Here is a 16,953-nt window from a genome sequence, read left to right on the forward strand (position 1 = left end):
AGGAGGCGGAGCTTGCAGTGAGCTGAGATCCGACCACTGCACTCCAGCCTGGGCGACAGAGCGAGACTCCGTCTCAAAAAAAAAAAAAAAAAAAAAAAAAAAAAGAATGGATACTTCACTTGAGACGTGAAGGATAAGACTTCCAGGCCTCTCCATACCACTGTAGCCCTTGAGTCCAGGAGTAAAGGCCTGGGGATATTCAGGAGAAGTAACTCTGGGGTGGCAGTTCAGGACCAAGTGTGAGTGGCAGCTGGCTAGGGGGCCAGGGGCGTCAATTGCATGCAGCACCTCACAGAACTTGCTAAGTTTTCTTTTTATCCCAGGAGAAATGGGAAGCCTGTAAAGGCATAATTGGTGAAATATGTACGATAAAAAGAGTGCTCTTGTCACTGTGTGGAGACAGGTTTTTTGTTGCAGTTCTGGAGAGGGAGACATGGAGACATTGGAGGCTGGGAGATCATTTAGGAAGTGGTAGTGTAGTTCCGGTGGGCACCAGTGTGAGCTTGGACTAGGGCGTTGGCAGTGGGGGCGGACACATAGGTGTCGTATTTAACTGAAAAATAGGACTTAGTAGCCAAATGTCAGATATGGGGGTGAGGAAGCAGAAGGTGTCATTTTTCTGAGGTCCATGCCAAAGGACTCTCTTTTATTTGAGACTGTTTTATTTGAGACAGGATGAATGAATGTGTTAGGTGGGCACAAAAGTAATTGCGGGTTTTGCCATTGAAAGTAATGGCAAAAACCGCAATTTTTTTTTTTTATTATACTTTAAGTTCTAGGGTACATGTGCCCAACGTGCAGGTTTGTTACATATGTATACATGTGCCATGTTGGTGTGCTGCACCCATTAACTTGTCATTTACATTAGGTATATCTCCTAATGCTATCCTTTCCCCCTACCCCCTCCCCACAATAGGACCCGGTGTGTGATGTTCTCCGTCCTGTGTCCAAGTGATCTCATTGTTCAATTCCCACCTATGAGTGAGAACATGGGGGTGTTTGGTTTTTTGTCCTTGTGTTAGTTTGCTGAGAATGATGGTTTCCAGCTGCATCCATGTCCCTACAAAGGACATGAACTCATCCTTTTTTATGGCTGCATAGTATTCCATGGTGTATATGTGCCACATTTTCTTAATCCAGTCTGTGGATGGACAGACTGAATTAAGTGGACATCTAATCCAGTGGATTGATGGACATTTGGGTTGGTTCCAAGTCTATGCTATTGTGAATAGTGCCGCAATAAACATACGTGTACATGTGTCTTTACAGCAGCATGATTTATAATCCTTTGGGTATATACCCAGTAATGGGATGGCTGGGTCAAATGGTATTTGTAATTCTAGATCCTTCAGGAATCACAACACTGTTTTCCACAGTGGTTGAACTAGTTTACAGTCCTACCAACAGTGTAAAAGTGTTCCTATTTCTCCACATCCTCTCCAGCACCTGTTGTTTCCTGACTTTTTAATGATTGCCATGCTAACTGGTGTGAGATGGTATTTCATTGTGGTTTTGATTTGCATTTCTCTGATGGCCAGTGATGATGAGCATTTTTTCATGTGTCTGTTGCCTGCATAAATGTCTTCTTTTGAGAAGTGTCTATTCATATCCTTTGCCCACTTTTTTGACGAGGTTGTTTTTTTCTTGTAAATTTGTTTGAGTTCTTTGTAGATTCTGGATATTAGCCCTTTGTCAGATGAATAGATTGCAAAAATTTTCTTCCATTCTGTAGGTTGCCTGTTCACCCTGATGGTAGTTTCTTTTGCTGTGCAGAAGCTCTTTCATTTAATTAGATCCCATTTGTCAATTTTGGCTTTTGTTGCATTGCTTTTGGTGTTTTAGTCATGAAGTCCTTGCTCATGCCTATGTCCTAAATAGTATTGCCTAAGTTTTCTTCTAGGGTTTTTATGATTTTAGATCTAACATTTAAGTCTCTAATCCACCTTGAATTAATTTTTGTATAAGGTGTAAGGAAGGGATCCAGTTTCAGCTTTCGACATATGGCTAGCCAGTTTTCCCAGCACCATTTATTAAATAGGGAATCCTTTCCCCATTTCTAAAAACTGCAAATACTTTTGTGCCCACCTAATTATGTTTGCACTCTCCTTGCCTCATATAATTACCTCTGGTGTTCCTGCCACTTAATGTAGTTCTTTGAATTCCACGAACACTCTAACATTACCTCAGGTCAATTCCTCTTTATCCAAAAGAGTTGGCCAAAGATGAATGGAATGTGATGATAAACTGAATGATCCGCATATAGATGTTTTACACTTCCAAGGAGAATAGCATTGCTTCCAGACTCCTTAGCCATTAGGAGTTCCATAAGTTGGCTTACAGATTGAAGGCTGCCACTCACTCCTTTTCCCAATACTAGCCTTCTTCCAGATCCTTCAGCTCCAGCTCAACTCATCTACTCACTGTCTCCTCAAGCCACTTTCAGGATCTTGCCTGCATCCCTGTACTCACTGGCCAGGCCTGTTGTTCAACCCCCTGCCCATCTTTCTGGACCTTCTTCAAGTTCTCACTTCACAAAGTCTTTCTATGATCTTTCCTCTGATTTCATTCAGTTTATAATCTCATTCCAACAGGTTTTTTTTTTCTGCTTTTTGACATTTCTAGTGTTCTTATTTAATCCATTGTATTTGCCTGAACCATTAAAAAAAGTCTTCTTTTACAAAGAGACATTATCAGCAGTTTTGTATGTTTTACCCTACATATTTATGATTTCCCACACACATTGGATTGTAAAGAGTTTTTTTTTTTTGTAGTGTCCAGTAGGGTCTTGTGCACAGTCAGAGCACAGTAAATAATAAAATGCACTTGAAATAAAATGTTTTTAGATGAAATTCAATTTTATTTTATAGCTCAGAAAGTACTTCTAGTTTTTGCAGCACCACTGAACATATGAACCTCAATTTGTTGATTCAATCTTCTCTTCACTTGTGAAAGTTCTAGGGGTTTGGGTTGAATCTGTTCTTACTTTATCACTTATTACAATGTTGGTTAACTATTTTATTAGAAGACATTATGGACCATGTCTTATTCAGTGTTGTATCCTCGGTGCCTGGCATATACTAGGGACTCAATAAGTATTTCTTGGAGTAACGAATAAATATAATTCTAACTTTTCTGTTTCTCACAAAATCAGGAAATAGAATATACTCTTACTATATTTGGGGTCAATGAGAAAAGAGAAATTTAGTGTGCTACTTTAGTTATTTTTGTTGACGAGTTAATATAAATTCTTCCTTCACATCATCTGGACCTTTTTTCCTCTTTTCAATATCACTACTTAATATGTGAGTCTCAGGTTCATTTGCTCTAACACAGGCACATTGTAAACTATATGATGAGTAGAATCGGATGCTGTAGCAGCTATACAAGGCACAGACACAGCATACCACAAATACCATTATGCAATGACAATGGAGGGGATCCATAGAATCTACATTTATAGCTGCAGATTTCCCTTTACAATAAAAGATATGAGTTGGAATGAGAATAAATCAGAAAATAGGGAGGTTGTAGTGGTATCTGTTGTCACATATTCTAGTTAATTTTGGAGCAGCACTCAGACCAACTTGGGTCAGTATTAGCCAGAGGAAAATGAAAGTCAACACTTAAAGAAGTGTCCATCATCATAGCAGGTGGTCAGTAACTATTTGGAGGATTAAGTGGGAGAGGGTTAGAATACTATTGGAATTCTTGGTTCTTTTTATCCCCAGATGCTTGTTTACAAAAAGTGCTTAAAGTATTGACTTTTTGCACAAGGAAGGTGGCAAGTGTACTGACTCAGGAGCAAGGCCATGATAATAATGCTTGTCCTTAGCTGGCGACACTCTCCTGCCCTTGGAGATTCTGTACCAACTGTGTCTTTGTTTACCACTCTATGATGATTAAAATACACCACCTACATATTTCACATGAGTGAACCAGGATGAATGAATGGATGTTTGCAAGCACCCCAGGGTCCAGGAGGTGAAGTTATGCAAACATCAGTTGTTATTATATCACCCTCTGCCCTTGGCTAAGGGCCAATGTCAACAAGTTCTCTTTTTCCCATCTGCCTTAGAGTTTTCTATGAAGATTTAGATCCTGAAGGTGAAGTGGGCTTTGTTCTCCTTCTACTCCTAAAGATGCTGTGTGGCCTTTGACACATTTTTCCTCTCTGGGTCTTAATTTCCTCCTCTAGTAGAAGGGAGCTGAATTATGGTCTGCAATTGGTGACCTGTAGGTTTGTTTTGTTATCTTGTGCAAATGTCTTGTCGTGTTTTGCTTCATTTTTAATGTGCTTTTGAATCCCTCTTGGGAGGAGGTGCCTTCTCAGGTGTGACCAAAGCGCTACCATGCTCTACACCTGTCTTCTTTCATTTACATTTTGTTCTTGGGCCAGGATGGCGTTAGACACCCTGATACTGCATGTTCTCTGAGGTTTATTCTTGTCATAGCTGTCTCTTTTCTGCTAACTCCACATATAGTTTCCATTGAAGAACAAATAACAATGTAATATAAGGGATAAAATCAAGACAACAGTTTAGACTACAGAAACAGATGTCCTTTCTAAACTGTAATGGGTATTAGCAAGTTATGTTTCTTTTTTTTTTTTTTTTTTTTTTTTTTTTTGAGACAGAGTTTCGCTCTGTCGCCCGGGCTGGAGTGCAGTGGCCGGATCTCAGCTCACTGCAAGCTCCGCCTCCCGGGTTTACGCCATTCTTCTGCCTCAGTCTCCCGAGTAGCTGGGACTACAGGCGCCCGCCACCTCGCCCGGCTAGCTTTTTGTATTTTTTAGTAGAGACGGGGTTTCACCGTGTTAGCCAGGATGGTCTCGATCTCCTGACCTCGTGATCCGCCCGTCTCGGCCTCCCAAAGTGCTGGGATTACAGGCTTGAGCCACCGTGCCCGGCCAGCAAGTTATGTTTCTTACAGGATTTCCTCAACTTTTGGCTCACCTTATTTTGAAAATGTGTGTGTATTTGTTTATTTTCCAGCAATTTGACCAATTTAACTTGACATTTTCTGTGGAGGATTTATAATGTTCTAAAGCATACATAATTTGAAAAGTTCAAGCACTATATATTTGTGAGATTTAGTGCAAATATTCTTTGCAAAAAGAAAATTATTTATTTATTCTCAAAGCACTTTAACTACATAAACTGCTGAAGTTGTAAATACATTTTAAGTGTGTATTTTGAAATAATTTTAGACTTAACATAAAAACTGCAAAAACAGCACAGAATTCCCATATACCCTTCACTCAGCTTCTCTTAATGTTGACATTTGCCATCGCCACGTTACAGTCATCAAAGCTGAGAGCTAAACATTTAACCAGTGCATTTTAACATGTTTGTCTTATCTCTGGCTGCTCTATGCAAATTTTTATCTTATTTTAACCACTTTTCTCGAAGAATCACTATTAGAGGAACTTTTAGAAAAATATCTACAGTAAAGGAATTAGAGAAATGGTTTTCCATTTTGTACTTCTAGTTAGTTACGGGGCTGAAAGTTCTCTAAAGTATTGTAATATGTCGCTCTGAAAACAGACAGAACTGTAACTTGTCATCTAAAATGAAAGGTTAATCATTATTCGTCAGAAGAAATAGAGACTTCTTGTCAGTACAGGAAGTTCTAACTTCCTTTTGTGGTAGGGTTCATTGCAGTTTATTTTAGTGCTTTTTTCAAAATAATAAACCTGACAAGCCAAAGTGGTAATTAACTTTAGTCTGATGTATTTTCACTGTTATTACTTTATTTTTGATTGATTGATTGATTGGTTTTTTTGTTTTATTGAGACAGAGTCTCACTCTGTTGCCCAGGCTGGAGTGCAGTGGCATGATCTCAGCTCACTGCAACCTCTGCCTCCTGGGTTCAAGTGATTCTCCTCCCTCAGCCTCCTGAGTAACTGGGACTACAGGCGTGCACCACCACACCTGGGTAATTTTTGTGTTTTTAGTAGAGACGGGGTTTCACCATGTTGGTCAGGCTGGTCTCGAACTTCTGACCTCGGGTGATCTACCTGCCTTGGCCTCCCAAAGTGCTGGGATTACAGGCATGAGCCACCACTCCCTGGCCTGCCATTACTTTGTAAGCTTTGTTTTTAACCATTAGTAAATGTAGTAAATAAAATGGAGTATTTACAAAGATGCAACCTAAGCGATTAGTAGGAAAAAAAAAAGGTATTTGTGGATTTGTGGGCAATTTACCATAATGATTCAAATGACTCTGTTTTATATTTACTAAAGATGAGGCCACCTAAGGATCTTTTGAGTAGCTAAGGCAACCATGGAATAGAAATGGGTTTCTGGGTAGAGATCTGAAAACCATATCACAAATACTCCCTATGTTATTTAGTTAGTAGGTTAATATTGCACAATTTAAATTAATTACAGTCAGTTAGGTAATTTTGCCATGGCATCTGTTTCTTTCTCTGTCATATGTGTTTACTCAGCAGTTACCAAGACATCACGAGCAAATGAGGTGCATCTCTGGGGACTTCTTTAGCATTAACCCAAATTTCAAACAATAGAGGACAGAAGTTACTTGTAAGCGTTTCTTTTAAAAAATGGATTTAAAAATTCAACAATGAATCATAACTGTGATTATATCTGTACTTGTCTAGGGCTGTAAGCACCAAACCCATGGGCTGTTCCCTGAGGTTTGGAAAGATCTCTTCTCTCCCATCTGAGATGGTATTCAAGTCCCATGACTGAGGTGTACAAAAAAAGCAAAGACACTGAAAGTTTCTGTTTTTAAAGTAGCAGACCTTTGGTTTTTATATATAATCTTTCACTACTGTGACTACTCCCTATATAAAAAAATAACAAACTAAATTTCCACCATCTCATTAGAATGGAAGAAAAACCCATATAGGTTACAAGTGTTTGTGTAGCAAGTTCTCTAACACTTATTTTACAGATAAGGCCAAAAGTTTTCGTAAAAAGCAAAATTTTGGCCTAATCTCACTGGTAAAATAAGTGTTAGAGAATCAGTGGTTTTCTATTTTTATTTTTAGCAATAGAATCCTTTTCTCTAATGATGCTGTATGCAGAACCCCAGAGAAATAAGATTGCTTTGGTTTTAAGTGGAGAGTCCACCTTGAGCTTTAACTACTTGGCCACAGTTCTCCTTTCCCAGCATCACTCTCGCCCTCTCCTGGTTGTCATGGAATTGTCAATTCCTGGGTTAGTCCCCTCAGACTCTGTACCTCGGGCTGTGGTTCTCAATTAGAGATTCATCTAGAGTTGCTGTGAAAACAATTTTGTTACTTAGAAAGATAGACTTTAATACTAAACAGACCAGTGCTATTAAGGTGATATTCAGACTGGTGTGTTACTGGTCCATGAGCAGATAAAGACAGAAATTGAGAGTAAGAATTTAGAAATATTTACAGCACTTCAGCATTGCCATGACAGCGTGGGCACATCACCGGTGGAATGGTCTCACTGAACAGGATTTGAACCAAAAGTATCAGTCCATAAAAGATTGGAAATTAAAAAGAGTTCTTTGTTACAGATAGTTTCAGAAGCACAGAGATGAATATTTTCTTATATAGAACTCTTAAGTTTCCCCCAATGACTGAATAATTCCTGAATGTGCTCAGGATTATTACAACATCACAAATGCTCATCAATTGATTTTATTTATCAAAGAGCTTTATGAGCGATTTGTTGACCTAAAAGAGTAATGACACAGGTTTCTTTAAAAATAATCCTTTTGGCCGGGCGCGGTGGCTCAAGCCTGTAATCCCAGCACTTTGGGAGGCCGAGACGGGTGGATCACGAAGTCAAGAGATCGAGACCATCCTGGCTAACACGGTGAAACCCCGTCTCTACTAAAAAAATACAAAAAACTAGCCGGGCGAGGTGGCGGGCGCCTGTAGTCCCACTTACTCGGGAGGCTGAGGCAGGAGAATGGCGTAAACCTGGGAGGCGGAGCTTGCAGTGAGCTGAGATCCAGCCACTGTATTCCAGCCTGGGCGATTGAGCGAGACTCCATCTCAAAAAAAAAAAAATAATAATAATAATAATAATAATAATCCTTTTATCCATTCATCCATTTATTAGGCATTGCATTCAATAAATACTATTTGCCGACCATTCGCCATTCTGTGGTAAATAACGGAAGCCCAATTCCTGGCCTTCTGTGGTAATCAGGCAATTGTAACATCAAAACCTCCCAGAGCAAACCTATACATTTGATATTGGAATTTCCTGATTATCGCATAATAATAATAATCATATGTGGGGAGTATAGGCTACTCTGGAGGCATCGAGAAGGAGCACCAGACTTGGGATATCAGAGGAGGTTCTAAACCTTAAAATAAGTAACCGTTAAAAGCAAATAACCCACAAAATAAATCAGTCCTTACAGATTGTGATACATATTTTTTGAGGGCTTATACCATGCTTACACTGTGTCATGCACTATGTGCTCTTCTATGTGTCAGGGACATATTTGTGGATGAAACAGACACAGTCTCTGCCATAGGAGGCTTATAAGCTAGTTCAAGGAAATCAATAAATGGACAAGAGGATTTCCAATGTTGATGAACTCCAGAAGGAAAGAAAACAGAGTGCTGTGGTAAGTATGAGTATGTGGGGGTGAATATGTCACAGAGATTCATCAGAGGAGCCTCCACTTAGGAGAGCACATCTGACCTGAAACCCAAAGGATATGGAGAAGCCAGCGTGAGATTATGGGAAAAGAACAGCAAGCAGGCAGAAAGTGCCAAGCCTTTAAGGCAAGAATATAGTTGGCACGTTCATGGGTACAAGTGGTCTTAGTCTGTTTTGTGCTGCTATGATAGAATACTACAGACTGGGGTATTTATTTATACATTTCTTTTTAAGAGACAGGATCTTGTGCTGTTGCTCAGGCTGGAATGCGGTAACACCATGAGGGCTCAATGCAGTCTCAACATCCTGGGCTCAAGCAATCCTCCCGCCTCAGCTTTTTGAAGCTTGCACTACAGGTACACACCACTATACTTGGCTTATTTTTAAGTTTTTTGTAGAGATGGAATCTTGGTATGTTGTCCAGGGTGGTTTCAAACTCTTGACCTTCAAGCGATCCTCCCACTTCAGCCTCCCAAGGTGTTGGGAACGCAGGTGTGAGCCATCATGCCTGGCAGACTAGGTAATTTATAAAGAACAGTTCTGGAGGCTGGGAAGTCCAAGATCAAGGTGCTAGTAGGCTTGGTGTCTGGTAAGTGTCCAGTCCCTGCTTCCAATATGGCACCTTGAACACTGCTTTCTCTGGAAGGGAGTCACACTTTTTCTTACATGGCAGAAGAGCAAAGAGAGAGAACTCAGTCCTGAAAGCCCTTTGTAAAATGCACTAAACTCACTCATGAGGACAGAGTCATGACTCAGTTATCTCTCAAAGGTCTTACCTCTTAATACTGTTTTAGTGGCCATTAAATTTCAACATGAATTTTGGGGAGGATAGACATTCAAACCATAGCAGTTGGCATGTTTTTGGGTTCATGTTTCTCTCTAGAAAGCCAACATGGCTGAAGTGGAGGAAGCAAGAGGGAGAGGGGAGGAGGCAAGCTCAGCTCAGTGAAAGTCATGGTTGGAAGCCAAGTCCAATAGCAGGCCACAGGAAGGCTGTAAGCCACAGAGTGGTATGGTCTGATTTACATTTTAAAGCATTCCCTGGGGATGTAGAGGAGCAAGGGTGGAAGCAGAGAGACTGTTGAGGGGGTTGTGGCAGTCATGCAGGCAGAGAAGATGGTGGCTTGGAGTAGGGTGATAGCAGTAGGAGTGGAAAGAAGGGAAAGCTAACTAGTTTTGCTGGTGGCTTGAATATGGGAGGTAGAAGAAAGAGAGGAGCCAAGAATGTCCCCTGAACTTTTGTCTAGAGTGCCAGTGTGGTACCAGGTACCAAGATGGGGAGCACTAGGGGCATTTGGTACTGGGGGTGGGGGTCAAGAGTTCTGTTTAGGGTATGTGAAATTTGGGATGCTCATTAGGCATCCATATGGTGACTTTGTGAATTTAGGAGGTCAGAATGGGGTTAGGGCTGAACATATAAATTTATCATTGCTGATGGTATGTAAAACCATGGACTGCAAGAGATTCTTGGGAGAGGGGGCAGATAGAGAAGGGAAGAGGACCAAGGACTGAGCTGCTAGGATACGAGATCATACCAACATCTGGCGAGGTCAAGCAAAGAAAGAGGGAAATTCATCTCAGTAGTTGGAAACTAATGCAGTAGGTGCTGCTTAGTTTGTATCCATAGCAAAGATACTTTACCTTCATTATCCACAACTCTTCCACATGGAGTCAGTGATTGTAGTGGATATATATGGGCACTCTGCCCAGAGCCTCCCCCATTCCTTGGGACTGTGTATCCTGGTATTGGCGTCAGTGTTCTGCTTTAACAGCTAGATTCTCCATGTCTTTTTTAGAGGACTGACTCTAAGTGACTTGGAGTCACTACCACAGGAGAGAAGTGCCTGGGGAGTTATGACTGAAGGCTACAGGAATATGAGAGCCAGGCTTTCATTTCTCTCAGTTTAGACAACTCTGAGTACTAATCTACACTGTAGCATTCCTCCATGGACTTAGACTGAAGCTACCCTCCAGAGAGCTTTTGCGTTAGCACCCTTGCCTGACCTCTATTGGGAATGCTTTCTTAATACATTGTCTGCCTTTGGGCAACTTGACTTAACATATGAACTGCCCTTCCTTCCCCCATCTCCCATGTTGTATTATAGCATAGACATTAGTATAATGTAATCATTTTTGTTAATTTAAAATGGGATTAGGTTAAACATTTTAAAGCATTCCCGACTTCTCAAAGCTTTTTTTTTCAGAATATCTCCGTTTGAGCAGCCGTTAAATGGAAAGGATTTTGTTTTTTATCCTAAAGGCAATTGTCTGTTTTTGCTGATACCAGTGAATTTGTTTACTGTTTAATTAAGTGAAACATTTCCAAAGAGTCATCTATATTCAGCTTTGCAGCTCATAGAGTACATGCTGATCTCAAACAGATATAACGATTAGATCATTATTTCCTGTTCACACACTTGGTCAATACAATTACGGAAATTAAGCAAGAGAATAAGACAGGGTGTTTAGCGAGTTTGATAGTGGTAAATGCGATCCCATTCTAGCAGAAGGAGCCTGTGAGCTTTTCTATGGGCTCTCCCGTGCTTGTCATTGTGGCTTCGATTTTCGCTTCTAAAACAGTCTGTAGCTATAGTTTGAGCAGGAATTTGAAGCCAAAAGCAGGACAATGTGGCTATGTAGAGTTTTTCTTCTGTCTTTGAGGGAAGAGTAAAGTTAGATTCTATTTCTTTTGAATGGATTTCCATTTATTTTAGAACTTACGGGACATTTTTGTATTTGCATATTAAAAACACTTGGGTCTTTTGCTTTTAAACACTAAGATCCTCCATTCTTTTTACCTCCCCTTCTCTCCTTTCTCCCTTCTCTTCCTTTCTTTTAGAGTAAAAATAGATGCTAAATCTCTACCTGAACACCTCATGAACATGTTTCAAAGTTTGTGAGTGGGTTTTTGTGTGTTTTTTTTGCTTGTGGTGGAAACACATACCTGTAATAACTTCCTTAGCCTTTTAGCAGTTTTCAGTCTGAGAGTGGGCATAGGAAAGAGTCCATAAATACTTGTTGAATGAAAGAGGTGGTGTTATATCCTAGGTGCAATCCTAAAGTGTTAATATTGGACCTTTTATTGTTGTGCTCCTGTGCTGAGAGACTTGGTCTCTGGCTCTTAATTGTAGCCCAATTATTTGTCAAAAATATGACAAATATATTGGGAAAATCATTTTTAAATCCTTAAACTGTGTTTGAGCATTTCACAAAATTAAATTTCACTAGATTCAGTGGAAGTGAAATGCCCATTGGTACATTCCTTTTGCCTCTAAATACTTCTGAAACACTTGGATTTTGACCATAGATTTCACAATACATTGAAGCGTGCTATTATAAGACAATAATGCATACTTTTTCATGCCTGAACAACACATTGAAGTCAAACTGTGGCATTGAAGCCTAGTTGGAAAATTTTACATCCAGTCAAATTAAACCCATAGTACGCACTTAATTTTGTATTTGTTATGTAATTGAAAATATAGGCATCTTCAACTTTCTATTCTGAAAACTAAAATAATTGCATTAGAAATTGATTAAGAAAAATAAAAGCAAACCAATTGTTCTTTGTCTGTTGACATACCCATACTTATCTTCTGAGTGAGGGTAAAACATGCCCTGAATGTTCCCAATGTCCTTTGAATGATAAATAGTAAATGGTATTCATATTAACATATTTATTATTGTATTAGAACTGAATCTAGGTTTTCCATGTTTAAATAGATGTTATAAATAGGTTTTGTCTGTATTAACTGAGAAAATTTTGGTGCACACAACCCAACTAAAATTTTCCCTCTGGTTTAATTTGAAAGGAATGTGATGTTAATTCTGGAGCGTTGATGTTTTACAATGCCTGATCAAGACAAAAAGGTGAAGACCACAGAAAAATCAACTGATAAAAAGCAGCAAGAAATCACCACCAGGTAACTCCCTACTGAGCGTTTGCTAATTATTAACTCAGGCAGTGATTACTGAACAGATTTAATGGCTTTTTGAGAAATAGAGAAGACTCTTGACAACTACTATTCAGTTATAGTGTTCACTGAAACGTTTGGTCATTTCTAGCATTCTAAAGAAAATGTTTAGTGTGTGTATACGTTCCAGTTGATAAAAGCAGGCCTCCAAGTGGCAATGCCATCAGTGAGTAACACGATCTTGTTCACCTGGAGCCTTCTGTGGGTTCACATTGTGTTATTCTTTCTCCTAGGGACTATTCAGATCTCAAAAGACTTCGGTGCCTTTTAAACGTCCAGTCAAGCAAACAACAGGTAGTGTTTACAAAGAAGGTTCATGTGGTAATAAAAGAAAACTCGTATGTTTCCAAAGGACTCCATTTAACATCTCTATGAACAATATGTCTGCTTTTCTTTGCTCATTCACATTTTTGCTCTTTCTTCATCTAGCTGTTTCTCTGACACCTGATTCAGGCTCTGCCAAGACTTGGCATCCACATTCTTCTCTCAGGCCAGGCCCTGCTTTAGCCCATGCTTGTCACCCTGTGTCCTACTTAGCAAACCCTTTCCTCTTCGGTCTGTAAACAGACTGCATACTCTTTTACTGAATGGCCAACATTTGGCTTTCCAAGCTTTAGGGAAACTGTTTTTTTCGAAGCACTTTCTACCTCATTTTTCTCCTCCTCCCCCCTCACTCTTCCCAATCCTGCCCCCTTGCTACAGTACCATTCTTGAGGCTTGCTGCACAATGTACCTCACCAAAAAGAGGGGCAAGGAGTGAATTTTGGCTATTTTTATAGTAGCATTGTAATGTTTTTATTAGAGAAAAAGTGGTACTTCTGCTTGAATTTATCTCCAAACTTTTCATTTTGGTTTTGCACCTTTGAGGCTTTGGAAAATCATGAGATTAGAGGCCATCCAGGGAGGCTTGGGGAACAACATACCAATGCTAATAATAATGAAAATAGCAGACACTTATTTAGTACCTTAACTCATAAATAGCAGGGATGGGACCTGAATCCTTGTAGTTTGGCTCTAAAGTCTACATTGTTCTTGCTTAAGCAAATTTGTTTAAGAGCTCATGTGTTTGGTAATCCAACCCTGATGATTTTTGTTATATCAACCACATTTACACTAGAACTACAGCATTTTTATCTGTTTATACTGGCAAATGATTTGATGGCATATAAAAGCCAAATAATGATAGTTTATATTTAGGGAACACTTTCTATGTGCCCACTGCTTTACCTGCATTACCCTGCTTAATAATTACAACTCCCATTTTTACAGATGAGGAAACAGGCACGAAGAAATCAAGTGACTTTCCCAAGGTCATACAGCCTCATAATTGGTGAAGTCTAGTTCCGAACCCAGATACCCCATCTTTGCTGTGTATGCTTCTAACTACTGAGATACCTGTTAAATGACTTGCAAAATTAAGTCCCTCCTTTCTTAAAAGAGGCAAGCAAGATGGCTAGGCATACAGTTTTGAGTGTAGTGCCCATTCTTTCCCACTGTACGTCCTGTGATGTAAACATAATATCAAAGACTTCTACTTTTTGCTTTTACTATTTCCTTCTCCTAAATTTCTTTCTTATAAAGTCTCACCCATTTCCAAGACCCAACTCTAATGATACTACCTCCTTATAGCTTCCATTCTAGAGGTGATCTCTGTCTTCCCAAGGCTCCTTCTTTTAATGCTATAGCATTATTTTCTCCTGTGCTTTGGAAACTCTTGTTTACATGTCTTATTTCCTGACAGATCATGTATGTCCTAATGCCAGCAACTTTGACTTTTGCCTCTCATTCACTCTATATGATGAGTTCTTGGCCAGATTTTGCTAAATTGAATTGTGACTTGAGAATTGGGTCACCACGTGAATATGTATAACCTCCTGACCAGGGCAAACAAAAACATAAACAAAAACCAATGTGTTTTTTCTGGCTCTAATTTTTCAACTTTGAAGTTTATGCTGACTAGATCTCTTGTATGCCCTTTCAACACTGCTTGCTTGATAACACCTGGCAGGCTTAATTTAGTGATTTTTTTTCCCCCTTTAACCAATTTTCAAATTTGCAATCTGTTGTGGTACAACTTTACATGGCATATATTTTTGTAAAATCTTTCACATGTACAAAAATGTATATTTGTAATACTTGAGTTATTCAGAAAGTAGATGGTGCTAAAAAAATAAAAATACTGTCAATTAAATGAAGGTCCTTAGGTTTACAAAATTAATGCCTAATTGTGTTTATAAAAGTTTCATTGATTTGTAATTTTGAAATAAGAAATGTTACCCTGTTCTCCTTTTGGTAAAATACGTGGAGGCAGTTATAGGAGAGGGAAGACACTGGAGAAAATAACTCAAGTTACAGTTATTTATACTTTGCTTATTCCAGAAAGAGTCATTAGGAGCTTATAAAGAGACAGAAAGTATGATAGGTTGTTATACATTAAAACCAGGGCGCAAAATAAGAGAAAAACAAGGGTTGGGAGCAAAGTAGAGTTGGGGTCAAGCAGAAATGCTCAACAAAATATACACGTGGACAACATCTTTGGCTCTGAGATTTTCAGTACTCAATTTGAAAAGTGAAACCTGTGATTAAGGCCCACTCAGCTGCATTTCTGCCCTAACAAGTTGTGGCCTGTTTTTTGCAAATGAACCAGACTGGCCAAATTCAAGTTACAGAGGAAATCTACCTTGTGGGTAGAGAGTGCAGAGAACTGAATGCCCGTCCTCTGAATCTCTAACGAGCCAGGCTGCTTCCACCACTGGTCCATTGTGTTCCAGTGTTCTACTTTTGTTCTTTGTCCTGACCTACACTCCGTGTATCTCTGCATATCTCTAGGACAGTCTCATAATGTGACAGAACTGGAGACAGAGACACACAGAGGCAGAGAGGCCTCCTTCAAGATAAGCAGGGTTAGAATAATCATAATCCAGGAAAACCCAATAACTCAAGAAAAAGAACTGCCCCAGGATTACTGAGGCAAAGTGAAACTACAACGCTGATTGGAGATGTCACCAGAGGTTTTCACAAATCTTGAAGCAACCTGCTAAGATCTGGAATTCAGATTCTTTTCTTCCTCCAGATTTAGAGCCATAGGAAGCTACGGAATTTATTTGCAATTTAAAAAAAAAGATGGAATAAAGAAAAAAATTAATATGTTGTGGGCTTATTAATTATCTTGAAATGAAGGAGATTTCGATAGACGCTGTAGAAAGAAAACGTATATGGCATGGTGGTGGTGGTTATGTTTTGAGAGAGCGGGAGTAGGAACAGATAATTATGGTATAAGGCAAGACACCATCCTGGTTGAATGGTGCATGCAGCGAGGATATAGCTTTTGAGGAATAGGAAGCCAATTTTAGCTTGAATGACAGGGAAGGAGGTGGTTCTTAAAAAATAGGCTGGTTTTTCCATCGGTGGAATTGATGAAAAGGGCATTCTAGGTTAAGTGAGTAAAATAATCAAATATCCGAAGGAAGGAAAATGACAAGCATGTAAGTAAAAGGGTGACTAGACATTTCTATTGGATAAAAAGCTGGAAGACACTGTGCAGTGTCTGAAAGCCTATCTATGAATTTTGGACTTGATTCCATAAGCAACAGAGAACGTTGAAGTTTGCAAGCAGAAGTGACATGGCATTCTTGACATTCTGGTTCATGGACTGCAACCCCCTCCCATGACCCATGGGACTGTAAGCTCCTTGAAGACAGGGGCCATGACTGTTCTGCTTACTGTATATATATGGTGTCTCACATAACGTCTGGTATATGATGTGTCTGCAACACATACACTGAATTAATGGATGAACTTATCTGGAGGTGGTTTAGCAGATGAATTAGTTTGGCGAAGAGACTGGGAACAAAGTGAGCATTCGTTCCACAGCTTCCCATTTGCATACCTACAATATGCCCAGCTCTGTGAGAAGTGCTAAGAACACAAAGATTAATCGATGTGATGCTGCCCTCAGGGTGGCCAAATTCAAGGGGAAAGGATGTTGTGTAAGCTATACATTATACGAGCCCGAGATGTTTTGAAAGAGAGGTAAGCATGGTATTGCCACCAGGAAAGGAGTGAACAGCTCTATCCAGGAAGGCTTGGGCAAGTGCTTGCCAGGAGGTTAAGTCACGCCCTGACCCAAGCTCAGGAGTAACAGGCTGCAGATGCCCAGGTGTGGAAAGATCAGACACACAGAAGATAGACAAATTGGGGGCCCAAGAGAAAAGGCTCTGGGTTTTGAACTGGATTCTGAATGTATATTTCTTTCATATGAAGTGCTACTTGCTTCAAGGTGCCTACTATTAAGTTCCTGGTCTTTGCAACTATTGATGCCAAGTCCATCTCTCCACCCGTTCTCCATGAGTTGATTTCTGATA

General features: G+C 39.7%; 1 protein-coding gene across 1 annotated transcript in view; it reads left to right on the plus strand.

Annotated features, from left to right (window-relative positions):
• The window catches only part of NEK10 (NIMA related kinase 10), a 280,588-nt gene that overhangs the window by 6,289 nt on the left and 257,346 nt on the right, over positions 1-16,953 (plus strand). The window contains exons 2-3 of the mRNA XM_030933079.1: positions 12,428-12,538; positions 12,823-12,883. Of these exons, the coding sequence (XP_030788939.1) occupies positions 12,465-12,538; positions 12,823-12,883 (135 nt within the window). The 5' untranslated portion in view covers positions 12,428-12,464. The remainder of the gene's footprint in view (positions 1-12,427; positions 12,539-12,822; positions 12,884-16,953) is intronic.

This window comes from Rhinopithecus roxellana, chromosome 1 (assembly GCF_007565055.1).
Source record: "Rhinopithecus roxellana isolate Shanxi Qingling chromosome 1, ASM756505v1, whole genome shotgun sequence".
NCBI lineage: Eukaryota > Metazoa > Chordata > Mammalia > Primates > Cercopithecidae > Rhinopithecus > Rhinopithecus roxellana.